General features: G+C 50.0%; 1 protein-coding gene across 1 annotated transcript in view; it reads left to right on the top strand.

Annotated features, from left to right (window-relative positions):
* Positions 1–14,533, top strand: part of LOC137436380 (general transcription factor IIH subunit 2) — a 76,412-nt gene that overhangs the window by 37,862 nt on the left and 24,017 nt on the right. Inside the window, exon 9 of the mRNA XM_068130100.2 lies at positions 4,324–4,411. Coding sequence (XP_067986201.1) covers positions 4,324–4,411 — 88 coding nt within the window. The remainder of the gene's footprint in view (positions 1–4,323; positions 4,412–14,533) is intronic.

Raw genomic sequence — 14,533 nt, forward strand, 5'->3', positions numbered from 1 at the left:
TTAATTCAGCGATCGACCGGGATTCGAACCCAGGATCCTAGGATCCTCAGCTGGCACCCTAGCCGCTAGCCCAACACCATTTCAGAATGGGGGTAACAGCAGCAATTTTGAGGGATGGTGGGACGATGCCTGTAGACAGGGAGGAGTTTATTGTTGCAATGATAAGTGGGGAGAGAGCAGGGAGGGAGGCCTTGACAAAGCTGGAGGGGATGGGGTCAAGAGTGCAGGTGGCAGTTTTCATTCCTATGAGGAGTTCAGAGAGGTCAGTAGGGTAGATTGTGGAGAATTGAGACAGGGGATGGCAGGATAAGGGGGGGCAGGTGGTTTGAGGGGGAGCGGGTGCAGTGGTGGTCAAGCTGTTGTAGATGTTTTAAACTTTGCGTTGGAAGAACGAAAGGAAGGAGATGCAGTTGTCTACTGTGAATGACTGGGTGGTGGTGTTCATGGGGCTGAGGAGTTTGTTTATTGTAGAGAAGAGTGCTTTTGGGTTTCCGGAGCCAGAGTGGATAATTTGAGAGTAGTAGGTGGAGCGGGAGTGGGCATCTTTGTAGTGTTGTCGGTGGTCCTTGTAGGCTTGGGAGTGAATTGTGAGACCTGTTTTATTGCGGAGTCTTTCAAGTTGGTGAGCACGAGTTTTCATCAGGCGGAGTTGAGGGGTAAACCAGGGAGCAGAATGGGTGAAAGAAACTGTTTTGGTTTTTATAGGCGCAAGTTGGTCAAGGCAGGAGGAGAGAGTGTGGTTGTAGTAGTCAGTGAGATCAGAAGGGTTGTGGAGGTCAACGAAGGGAGAAGTGGACATTTTTTCAGAGAGGGTGGATGAGAATGAGGTAGGTGAAAGAGCGTTTAGCTTACGGAAGTTGATAGTGCAATAATGCCTTGGTGTTGGGGTGGGGATGTTGATGGTCATAGTGATGGCTAGGTGGTCAGAGAGGGTGAGGTCGGAGCCAGAGAGATGGTGCAAGATTAATCCAGTAGAGCAGACAAGGTCCAAAATGTGACCACGGTTATGGGTAGGAAAGTTGACGTGTTGAGTGAGGTTAAAGCAGGTGAGTAAATCAGTGAAGTCAGTGGTTATTGTGGAGTCAGTGGAGTCCATGTGGATATTGAAATCACCAAGGAGGAGGATTGAGGGGGAGAGGGAACATAGCTGGGTCAGAAAGTAGGAGAAGTCAGACAGGAATGATGGGTGTGGTTTGGGAGGGCGGTAGACAACAGCCATGACTGACTGTGTGTGACCAGAGAGTTTAAAAGCCAGGTGTTCAAATGATGGAGCAGAAGCGATCGAGATGAGGCTGGTCCTGATGTCTTGTTGGTGAATAACGGCAATTCCACCACCTCGGCCCTCCGAGTGTGGTTTATTAAAAATTAAAAAAAACACCTTTCGAGGCCATTTTTCCCCGCAAAGCGGGGGTTGGCCTTTTTCGGGAACCGTGGTTGTTGTTGTTTTTTTGGTCCCCTTTTTGAAGCAATGTTTTACGGCCGGATGGCGGATGCCCTTCCTGACGCCAACCCTTTTTGCCGCCTTTCACGACAAACAGGGAATTACCAGTGAACTGGTACTCAATTAGCCGACCTCGGAAGGATGACAGGCTGAGTCAACCCCCCTGGCGTTAATTCAGCGATCGACCGGGATTTATGGTTTATTGATGGAGGAATATCCATTGGGTGTGGTGAGGTTGAGTGTGAAGACTCTCTCAGGCTCTCTCAGGCTCTCTCAGGCTCTCCCCGGCTCTCTCAGGCTCTGTCAGGCTCTCTCAGGCACTTGTTCATCTTTTCCTTCAGTCCATCCATACTTTCCGCAATCAACACTAGATCATCTGCATACAACAACTCCCACGGTAAACCCTCCTTTACGTTCTGAGCTAGCACCTCCATCACAGCTACAAATAGTAGTGGACTTAGTACCGACCCCTGATGCACTCCCACCTTCACCTCAAACTCACCACTGTTCCCGTTCTTCGTCCTTACAGCTGTGCGCGCTCTTTTGTACATTGCCATCACTACTCTGATCAACCATTCCTCCACTTCTAACTTCCTCAATGCCCATGTCAATACTTCGCGTGGAACCCTATCGAATGCTTTCTCCAGATCAACAAACCCAAGAAACAACTTCTTCCTCTTCTCCATGTACTTCTCCTGCAACTGCCTCACAATAAAGAGAGCGTCTGTCGTTCCTCTTCCTGGCATAAATCCAAACTGCATTTCGTCGATCTTCACCTTCTTCTTTATCCTCCAGTCCAACACCCTTTCCAATACCTTCATTCCATGCTCCAATAACTTTATCGCTCGGTACGAGCCACACTCCAGAGGGTCACCTTTCCCCTTGTATAGAGGGACGAGGGTACTCGGTTCCCAATCCACTGGAATGCGGCCTTCTTTCACCACCAGATTACAGATCTGTCATTCTCTTCACACCCCAACTTCCTGCTGCCTTCAACATATCTCCCACAACTCCCGTCGGCCCTCCCGCTTTTCTACTCTTCATTGCTTTTATCGCTTCCTCAACTTCCTTCTCAGTTATCTTCTGTGCCGGTCCTAAAACTGGGTTACTCTCTATGTTGCCATCCCATTCATTCTCTGTATTCAACAGCATTTCCATATATCTTTTCCATCTTCCTTTAATTCAATCTGGGTCCACAACGATTTGTCCCACTTCATCCTTCAAGCAACTCACCCCCATCACATCACACCTCTCTTTCGCTATCTGCTTTGCAATCCTGAATACCGCTCTCTGACCCTCTTCCGAATCCAAGTGTTCTCCGAACATTTTCCTGCATGCCTCCTGCACCTTTGCTACCTCTTTCTTTGCAGCCTTCTTGGCTGCCTTATAACTTTGATGCTCTGCTTTTTCTGCTCCCGTACCCTTCGCCTTCTGCCACGCCTTGAACTTCTTCCTCTTCTCGTCAATCCTCTTTCCAACTTCATCATCCCACCACCATGTTTCCGAGTGCCTTAGTGGTCCTTTTGTCCATCCACATACCTCACCAACAGCTCCCACATACCTCACCAACGGCTCCCAACAGACTATCTTTCATTGACATCCAACCACGTTCAAGCTCAACCACATCATCCTCTACCCTACTCAGCCTCTCTTTTAATGCCTCCCTTACTGGCACCTCTTTCAACCTCCACACCTTCCTTCTCGGTTGGTACTTCACCCACTGAGCTCTCCTCGCACCTTTCACCCTTATGTCGCAGACAACCAAGTGGTGCTGTGAAACAGCCTCTTCCCCCAGGATCACCTTTGTGTCCCGGAGGTGCCCCCTATCTCGCCTACGCACCATCAGGTAGCAAACGGTTGTCGTCGACCCACCTGACGTGTATGTAACAAGCTTATTATCCTCTTTCTGGCACTGAGTATTACAAATCAACAAATCAGCTCCATCAGCAAACTCCAAAATCCTTTCACCTTCTCCATTTATCACACCATATCCGTAACCCCCATGAACTCCCTCAAAATCGTCCATACTCCTTCCCACATGTCCATTTATGTCTCCTCCTACCACAACAACTTCCTCATCTTTCACGTTTTCCATCAGCTTCTCTATCGCACACCAGAACCTGTCCTCTTCATTGCTCCGACCAACCTGCGGAGCATATCCCGAGATGACATTCACCAAGAGCTTTCCAATCATCATTTTCACCATCATCAACCTATCACTCACTCTAGTCACACTCACCACACTGTCTACAAACCCCTCAGAAAACAGGACACCAACACCATTCACGCCCTCCGGGCACCCTTGCCACACAAACTTGTATTTCTGTCCCTGCCTACCCTTCATCATTCTCACACCACTTCCCTTCCATCTCGTCTCTTGCACACAACATATGTCCACTCTTCTTCTGATCAATACTTCCACCACTTCTCCTGATCTCCCTGTCATTGTCCCTACATTCCATGTCCCAAACCTCAGAAACCGATCTCCACTTTGGGCTGTACCCTGCCCATATGTAGTTGTAATTGTCACGGTTATCTTTTTGAGGCAATGTTTTTATGGCCGGATGCCCTTCCTGACGCCAACCCTCTTTGTCGCCTCTTACGACACGCAGGGATACGGTGTACCTATTCTAATCAGGGTACGCACTGGGAAAATGGGGTTGGGAAATTAAAGGAGAAACATGACTACTCACGAGAGGGTAAAATACAAAAATGTTGTCATTCTATGTGCCTAGATCTTGTGTAAGAATAATATAATTCTTTTTTTTTATGCTTGTCTTAACATACATTTTGGTACTTTTCTGTCTTTCTTCCAACCACCTTCTACTCTTCCCCAAATCCCACCCCCCTGCCCTCACCCCTCCATTTTGTTGAACTGCAAGACTTTAAATGAATTCAAGGTGCGTGTCTCAGTCATCGGTCTTTCTGCAGAGGTTCACATCTGCACTCTGCTGGCACAGGAAACAGGAGGTCAGTGTCATTATTTTTATTCTTCCAATTATTTCCGAATATCAACTTGATTCTGTCCCAATCTATCCACGACCTGCTCTTTCCCTTACATCCGCACTGCTGGGGTCGTCTGCACTAAGCAGAGAATACATTGTGATGTTTGTCATTGCTCTTCCCTGCCATCCCTCAGATGGACATTAAGCGGGCGTCCTGTCTGCCGGAATTAGTTGGTGGACGTTAAAGATCCCATGGTGTGCTTCGTGAAGAGAAGGCGAACTATCGCCAGCACCATGACCAAATTTCAAATTCCTGCCCTAACCAGCAGAGAGCACTGCATCAGCGGCACAGCCGTGCCCTCAGACAATGGTGCTAACCCACAATCTTGTGCTGCATACGAAAGGAGGAAATATAGGACATTTTTATCCATAATTATTATTTGCACATTTCGAACCAACCCAGACAGTTACAAACTGGATTGGTATTTTTATTGGCCTGTCCTCCATGCAGCGGAAGATGGAGTTTTGCAATAGCTTCTGTATGTCTGTCCAGACCATAACGTTTTTACCATTTGGGCTTTTGTCATCAAAAAATTTCAACAAATCCTTTATTATGAGAATATACAACAACAACAACAACAACATGCATTTTAAAGGCCATTTTCCCTACTAGAGCGGGGGTTAGCCAATGAACGTTAGAATTATGAGAGTTATTATGAGAATATGAAGAACACTACATTGAATTAGAATGACACTCTGTAGAGAGCATACATACTTCTGCCAGGCTGAACAGTTTATGTTTTGTATCCCACTGGTAGGCCAGATCTGCATCCGGACCTGAACCGAAATCGAATCGGCTTTTCTTGTAACTAACCCAACTCGTCCACCTAGTTTTGTCATAACTCATCCACAAATTTGTGTTCCCCCCCCCTGCCCCCCCCTCCCCACCCTCAACAAGGTCGAAGATGGAGGACGGTAAAATGAGCTCTGTCCGACTGACCGATCATCTTTCCATGTACTTATGTGTGCGTGATATTTAAAAAAATGTTCAAGAATTACCTTTCATATGATAGAAATGTATACCTCATACAACCCAAACGGTGGGGGACCTAGAGTATCCGCTCTTGGTGAAATATGCTCTATATTGTCGTGTCCCGGGGGTTAAGACCCCAAGAGGACGAATGACCGAAACGAGCTCGACTCCAAGGCGTATACCCAACTTGGCTGTATTATCTTTTCGCGCGTGCAGGAAGGCTCGAGGCCTCATCTGATCGGGATCACACGCAGGGGTTATCCGAACCCACAAACACAAAGACAGGACAGCAAAATCCACAATACAAGAAAAGTAAGATTCGACAAATAATGATTTAATAAAAATAAATGCAAATAATAGCGAAAGGTGAGGTAAAAACTAAAATTCGTAATTGAGACGTCTCGATGTGCAGAGGAAACGCGACGCGGACCCAGTCCACCGCCGACGTCGATCCTGTGCCTTGTAGTTCCGACTGTCCCGAACCGCTGTTTCTCACCAGCCCTTTCCCAAGAGCACACACAAACCAAAGACCACACGCCTGCGACCAAGCCAGTACAAGGAGGAAATGCGACTGCCCACTATCAAATCCAGGACCAGAAAAAGCAAGATGGCGCGACCGCGCCTTTTCTTCCCTTCACTCTCGAATGTTCCACGATGTCACACACTGTCCAATCACCAAGCTCCCCTCAATCATCCCATCACACCTCCACCAATCGTGAAGGCCGGGCGTGGCCTCCTTGTTACGAGTCGTTGGGGGCGGAGTCTAATCTCCGTTCGGGAATGTTCGGATGACGTCGACGGCAGTGAGACGGGGCTTGACTGGCGCGATTGACAAATGTGCTGGGTGTTGGTTAGCCCTGGCGGCATTGTGAGTGAACGAGTCCATTTACAGTGCGATCGTTGTAGTTATTGTAATGGCGGCCCTTTTTGTCCCCCGTCGCACCGCGGAGCGAAAGGGGGACTATGCTTTTCCCCTCCGTCCGTGTGTCCGTCCGTCCGTGCGTGCGTGCGTAAGCAAAGGACCGAATTCTAATTTGGTGTGTGGGTGCAGCCCACGTCAAAATCCAAGATGGCCGCCGCCATGTATGTCTGACGCCATGTATGTCTGAACCTTGAGCGGAATATCTTGAAAAATAAGCGAAGTACCAACGTCTAATCTGGTGTGTGGGTGTATCTAGGCATAAGGAAGAACGCTATTGAAAATTGGGTCGCCACGTCAAAATCCAAGATGGCCGCCACCATATATATGTCTGAACCTTGTGAGCGAAATATCTTGAAAAATAAACGAACTACTAACTTCTAATCTGGTGTGTGGGTGTATCTACGCATAAGGGAGAACGCTATTGAAAATTGGGTCACCAAGTCAAAATCCAAGAAGGCCGCCTTGCGTCTTCCACTTTGTCAACTCGCATCACTTCACCGACGGGGGACCTAGGGCCTAGGCGTAACGCTTGTTGATGCAATAACAACTAAGGGAAAAATCACAGGGCAATTACACACTTGGGTTTATCCTTAAGCCCTACCTAATTAGCATAGCTCCACCCCACGTATGGAGACACATGTACGATCTTACCCGGACATTCAACACTACATAGATACATCGAGGTGGGTTATTCTTTTTCGCGACACTCGGAGCATGCTAATTTGTACAATTCTATCTCGGCCAAGGTATTTCATTCCCCTACCTCCACAAACGTAACAATATTGTCAAGTCCTTAGCCGATGAAGACCAGCCTTGGACAGATAGCTGAACAGAACTCCGAGGTGTATTTCGAAAACTTGGGGGGGGGGGACTATCTTTTTGCACGTGTGTGGGAGAGGCCCGAAGCCTTACCTGATCGGACGGCCGCCACGGGGTTTTCCCTCAAACCCACAAACGTGTAAAGGAACACGACACAAAAGTAAAATGCAACAAATAATGGTTTAATGAAAATATACGTGAAGCAATGCAAATGAAAGTTGAGGTAACAATAAGGCTAAGGTGAGGGACCCTCCATTCGGACACAATTACACGACACAGGGAGAAATAAAATAAAAAGAAAATCCCCCCTTTTAGTTTTCACTCAGCTCTGGTCTCGACGTGCACCTGGTGCGGTTGCCTCGAACCACCACGCAGGAAACGCACATGATGGCGCGAGTCGCCACACGGCACCTTAGTCGCGAAGCGGTGTCAAAACGTGTCCATAGAGCACCACCGCTCGGGAACTCCACCTTCCTACGGTCGTTCCGCGCTCCACAAGGCTCCGCTTAGTCTCTCAGTCGCACAGGACACGAAGCACAACCGTCTTTTTCCAATCCAGACAAAAGAAGCAAGAGGGAAACAAAATCCCACTGCCAGAGAGGGCCAAAATGCTGCGACCGTCCGCCATGCAGCCAGTACCAGAGAGAGCGAGGGGAGGGGGGGGGGGCGCACCCTCACTGATGTCACACTCAACCAATCCCCGCGCCTACAACATCAGTCCATCTCCCCGACCAATCATCCCCTTCAGGGTGGAGTCTCACGGCCTTCTTGACGCCCATCGAGAATGTTCAGGGGGTGGGGTTTACTTGCCGATTGGCAAATGTTCGGGTATCTGTCGACATGACGGTGTTGTGGGTGACTGGAGATTTTTATGGCCGTTCTGGTCATTCATAATGGTGGCCCTTTTCAGTTTAAATAAAACAGAAAGGAAAATCACAGGAGGCAATACATACTGGGAATTATTAATCTTGCGCCCGATCTATCACAAAAATCACCCTCCGTGTGGTGACATGCAAACACTCTGAACCTGAACGTTTACCCTGCTTATGTACATCGAAATGGGCTTTCTACGTGCCACACGGTCCATGATAATTTACACAATCTTGACTTTACGAAGGTATTTCATGGAGGAGATGGGCAGGACGATGGGCAAGGTGAGGTGACAGCTGGATGACAAAAGAGTGATGAGGATTCGGGCAGGACTATCGCAGGCAATCGGGGAGGAGCACAAGGACCAAGGCAGGATGGCCTCCTGAAAGCTTTTCTCCTCCAGTTCTCACACAACCTTGATTCTCCTCAGCACCCTGAGAGTTCCTCTACACGCTGTTCATGCTCGGCCTGGCTCCTCCCCCTTCTCCTGAGCCTCTCCACAGACACGGCGAACTCCACAGCGCCCTGTTCCCTCCTAATTGTCCTCATAGAACTGACTTCCCTGGCCCCTCCCTCGTCTCCCTTGACAACCTTTGGGCTCCACCCCATCCAAGGGATCATTATAGCTCTGCCCCCTCTCCTCCTGCCGAGCAGAATACCACGGCTTTCTGCCTCAATTTTCTGGGCTTGTGTGAACATTGTTCTACAGAGATGTCACCCAGCACGCCCGGTGGAAGGTTACATGAGGTTTTACACACATTTCCCTAACTTTAATCTCTCCCTATCTTATCAGAAGCACGACCCTCATATCATGCACATTTAAACACAATCCTTAAGCTAACAAATCCCTACTTCCTTACATCGAGATTGGCTTTCTACTCACACGTGGTCCATGCCATTCCTACACAGTTCTATCCCTTCTAAGGTAAACTCTATCCTCCCCCATAAACCTAACAATATATATATTGTTACGGACGCGGTTTAGATGTTATTTTGACCGAGCGGTTGGTATGACTGCGACCGAACAGTTATTCCCCGACTAGACCCCGATTCCACCCAGACGTTGACCAAATCGCGCTATGCTAAATCGATGATGGAAAGGACACAACGACTGGGATAGATGAAACGACGCAAGGGGTACAGTTCTCAAGACCTCCGGAGGAGGGTATAATTACAGTGGTGGAGAAAAGGGGGTAGATTACACGGCAGAGTGAGGTAAAAGACACAGAAGAGATGGGCACTTAATTACCGTCTTATCTTAACCCAGACAGACCACAGACAAACGGAACAAGGCTGACTTACACAGGGATTGATGGCAGGAAGGGACAGGTAGTCGATAGCACAAGGTGCACCTTGGCTCGGGGACAGGATAAAGCACGGTCCAGTCCAGAGATGCGGGGAGGCCTCACAGCGCTCGGAGGGTACGTCTTGCTTGCTCCAAGCTCAGCGCGCATCTGACGTCACCTCCCTCTCTCTGCGCATGCTCAGCGGGGAGTGACACGCCCTCGGCTGGTTGGCTCCGCCCCCCTGGGGCCGGTCCGCCGCTTCCATTGGGTGCGGGGGTTACCGGGCTCCGCCCTTGACGAGGAGCTGACAGGGAGCCCCTATTTGGTAACCCCGTCGAGCACATGTTCGATGGTGGCTCGTTGGGAAGGCCTCATGCCCTCCCAACACCCCCTACCAACCAAGCCGGAGTGAGGACGCGCACTCCCTGTGCACGCCGCCGCCGTTGCTGTTGTTGTTGTCGTTGTTGCTGAACCGTGAGGAAGAGCTGCGGGGAGGTATTGGGAGGTCCTAAACTTCCTAACGGTGCCATACAATCACATTCTGGTGCAACGAAGGGTCAGAATTAATGGAAACGAGTCCTTAACTGACATAGACTAAGAATAACTAGCAAGATGTCCTATAGTTGTCTTACATGAGATGCGGTGAACCTGGGCACGACATTTAATGGGGGAAATAGGGGGAGGTCGGGTCTACGGAGTGTTGTTTACAGAAAATGGGACTAGGGAATGGGGGATTGGGGATAGTTGGGAAGTATTGAGGAAATAGGGGAATATTTACAAGCGGATATGGATGGATGCAAATCCCATATCCGCAACATTGCACCCTTCTCTACCTCGGGGCGTCCCGACCCGATAAATTTTTACCTACTTTAGTGTGGCACTCAGATGTAGTTCCCTCTACTATTAACTCAACCCTGAGTGCGACAGTTTTACAGATGTTCACAAATGAGTAAATATGTCCCCCTGCGACGTTGCACCCTTCTCCTAACAGAAACACACCCACAGGATAACCGAATCGCGGAAAGCATCCTCAAACTAAACATACAGCCGGTAGGGAGCCTTATTTATACAACACTACACTGATATTTACACTACGATCCAGGACCTGTTCTTTGAGGAACACATGCAGATGTTATGCATAGGGAGAGCACGCATGCCAGCATCGATACACCAACCCACGAGTGCCCTGTGGCCCTACGGCCTTTAATAATGTGCAGAGCACCCCGTCCAAGCACCAAAAGCACCACCCCATACGCACAGTCAGCACCATCCGGTGCACCAATAAAGTGTTCAATAACCATGTACCATCAAGTGTCCATGGTCACCGGTGGTGTCGCAGCCGGCCGATGTTCTGCCGCTGGTCTTTCCTTCATGGAGTGCACTTGGCCTTCTGGCTTCTTTAGAAATAAAGAAAGGCGCCAACCGCGTCCATTTCTGAATTGTGGCCGTCAGGGGGGCCAACTAAAAGTGGTTCACCTGTATGGCATAGGTGCCACGTTGACCCAGAGGTACATCCACTGGTGGTGCTTGACCGCAAAAGAACTGCGGTCCATTGTGGGCGGCCACAAAAATTGCGGTCCATATGGTGTATCGATCCAGGCAGCAAGCAGCGGAGGTACAGGCCCACAACTGCGGAGCCAGCACCTCTCTCTCCTCTCTCTCTGCCCCAAAGCCAGATCCTCGGAGGTGGGAGACAAAAGAAGACAAGTGAGTCAGGTGGTAAGGGCGCAAAAGTGCACGCAGTACTAGGTAATGCACACTGGGGGCACATGGGAACCAGGTGAGACAGGTACATTCCTACCGTACGCCCCCCCCCCCCCCCCCACCAGGTAACCTACATTGCCCCTCCCTTACCCCTTACTGTATCCACAAAACACAACACTACCCATAAACATCTACTTTACACATCAACAAACGTCCCTACTGTCTTCCCCGTTCCTCCCATAAACCAAATTCGTCTTCTCTCCCTCCTAACCAATCAAATTTGCCATTTCCAACTCTCATCAAAATTTGCCATCTCCAACTCAACATCAAAATCTGCCATCACCAATTCATCATCAGTCCCTCCTAAGGAGGGAGAGATGGAATCACCCCAATGTCTCATCCACGTCGTGATGCGTCTCACAAATCCACACAGCAATTCTCCTTTCCTGCAACACAGAACAAAGGAACACAGGTGTGGAGTCATCATCACCACCTCATGTAAGTGGCTGCGTATGGTGCGACAGGTTCATCAATCCTAACTATTTCCTAAATGACTTTAACAACTTTACATTACCCGGGGTCTTTCCCTGCCAAACCATTGGCCCTCATTACTCTATGTGGTTCGAAGAACCAAAATCCCATTGACCATCTGTGGTGCACACCATCAATTTGGGTCTCACTCCCCGATTCAACACTCGGTGCCCCCGCACAATTTCGGTGGCTGGGTCGTGTGACGCTCCCAGCTGGTCCGCCCACCTGCACACCTCCACCACTGTTGTTGCCTACCGAGCTCACCTGCTCCCCACCCTAACCTAACTAACTGGGGAAGGCCCTCTCGCACTCTCACCCCCTCAGTGCCCTCTCTGGCACGGGCTGCCCGATCCACACCCGGGATCCTCAGGCACCCACTGACACTAACGGCTCCCAGAGCCCACCTGCGGCCTCACCTGGCCGACATCTAACAGTGGCGGAGTGCCCAACCATTCACACTCATACTAACAGGCCACACGACCAGCCAATTTCACCACACCAATGCACCCATCCACAATACCATTCTGCAACCGCACCACAAATGCCAATATCCAACCACAATTTACCTATACCTTCTAACTATTCTTTAAACTACCCTCCCCGGGTACTCGTGAAAAGGGGGTCCACTCTTCCCCCATCCACACCTTCGCACCATGCACACCACTCCGTACCACTTACTCCAACTCTCTCCACACCACTCATTCTCTGCTCCATATATTCCACACACCTCTACTTGCACACCTGTGCTCTCATACTTGGTGCCGCCTGCACCCTTCTCTCCCCCAAGCGCATTCGTGCTGATCCACAACACTCACTACTCATACACTGCTCCACACACCTGTCCAGTTCTCACACAGCATCAGCTCATCTAACTACTCCCCTCTGAAACTTGCGCTTCCCCATCTTCCCTTACACTCAGCGCTCCCACGTCATTATCAAACACACTAAACTACCTGCGTCCCCACTACAGGTAGCAGTCACTATCTAAACCTTAACGTTACCTAATGTCATCTTCGCTAGATCCCTACACACAATATCCTAACCCACCCGGGCTAGTTTTCACTGCCATACACCCCATAATCTATAGCGCATCTGCCCCCCTTTTGTGAGGGATGACCGAGTTGCCATCCCACCACATCGGGCATCTCCCACTACCAATTTTGCACATCAAATTTCAACAAATCAAAAATTTGCCAATCACTACCCATCATCTGCCAATCATTACTGCCAATCCTTTGCCAATCAAATTTTGTTTTTCTTCTAATTTTGGGTCCAAAACACTAACCTCATCACCCGTCTACTTATTAGATCCTCTCGGTCCGCCAATTCCCTTCTAAAGCTCGGCTTCGTACAGCCGAGCAATGAATGCGGGTTCTTTGGTGCCAGCGGCTGGATACGTTCCGCATTCGGTGCAGGGAAGGAGGTTTACCCGGGCCGAGGTCCCACGCACCATCTCGGCACGGAGCCATCCCATGGCCCGATCTCGACCTGCCGGAATGCCTCAACAAAAAGTGGTCGCCATGACGACCCTTCCTATCGGGCTGCCCGCTCCGCCTAGTGGAGCACGGACGCGGCCGTTCAAAGTGAGGCCCAGCGTGGATCGCGTACGGCGGTCCTTTCGAACCCGCCGTGGCTCGGATCCCCGCTGGTTCTCGCGGCACGCGAAGCCCGGCACGCACCGAGGGCCCGATTCGGCTATAAGTCGCTCTAACCGCTAACCCGGTTACCGTCGATGCCTCACCTGCATGCTTACACGCATACGCTACCCCTTTCTTGCTCATACATCCAGTCGTTTCCCTGCTCTTGGTCATTGCACTTTCTCTTACACACCCAGGTACACTCATTCCACTCACAGACTTGGTCACACACCTGACCACCGAACACCTTGGCACACATTCGTCGCTCGCACACCTCACCAACACACCTCTTCGCGCCCCCTCCATGGTCACCTCCTCTGTGACAATCACAGGTGTGCTCTCACTCGCACACCCAACCACGTGCCTCACGACCAACTCACGCTCCGTGTCACTCTTACTACTCTCACCTCCACTCTTGACAGCGCACTCACCCTTACTCTCGACAGCGCACTCTTTCCTCATGCACCTGTCCGTTACACACCTTTCTCACGCACACTCTCCAGTTACACCCTCTGTAACACTCACCACAGGTGTACACTCTTCCTTACTTTTGACAGCGCACTCTTTCCCCATGCACCTGTCCGTCACACATCTTTCTCGCGCACCCTCTCTCGTTACATCCTCTGTAACACCACAGGCGTGCATTCTCCCTTTACACCCTCCGTAACACTCCTCACTACGCGCTTCCATGTGCTCCCTCGCACACGTGCTACGACCGACTCACTCTCGACAGCACCCTCACTCCTTGGCATGCACTTTTTCCTCACACACCCCAGAGTCGGACTTTCTCGCACACCTCCTTTTTCGCACACCAGACCTGTCGCACACTTCACCAACGGCCTCTCACGAACACCCGGGTCCATCTCGACCCCCAAGCTTATTAAATCACCTGGCGCATCATACGCACGACCATATTGGTCACCACTTACACCGGGTCCTCTTTCTCTTCGCTTCTCCTCCATCACCTGCGAATCTCTCATCCGGTTAATGAGCACATCATCACGATCCGAACACAGACTTTGGACCAATTCTTTTACTTCCTCTTTGATCTCTTTCTTATCCCCTCTCCGTCGCTTCTTAATTTCGCTTACCCCTTCTTCCACTTCTTCTAATTTCTGCTTCACCTCTTTTATTTCCCGGTGCGTCTCCTCAAGTTCGTCCTCTAAGGCTACCTTGACCGTTTCTATGTGCGTCCTCACCTGCTGGTCCTTCGTCTCCATTACCTCTGTCACCTCGTCCAACCTCGTTGTCAGTCCCTCACGTACCGTCTGACACTCTTTTTTAATTACCCCTACGTCCTTTTTCATCTCCTTCTGTGTCGATTTTAAACCCTCTATTACCGCTG

This window comes from Myxine glutinosa, chromosome 11 (genome assembly GCF_964187855.1).
Source record: "Myxine glutinosa chromosome 11, kmMyxGlut1.1, whole genome shotgun sequence".
Classification (NCBI taxonomy): Eukaryota; Metazoa; Chordata; class Myxini; order Myxiniformes; family Myxinidae; genus Myxine; species Myxine glutinosa.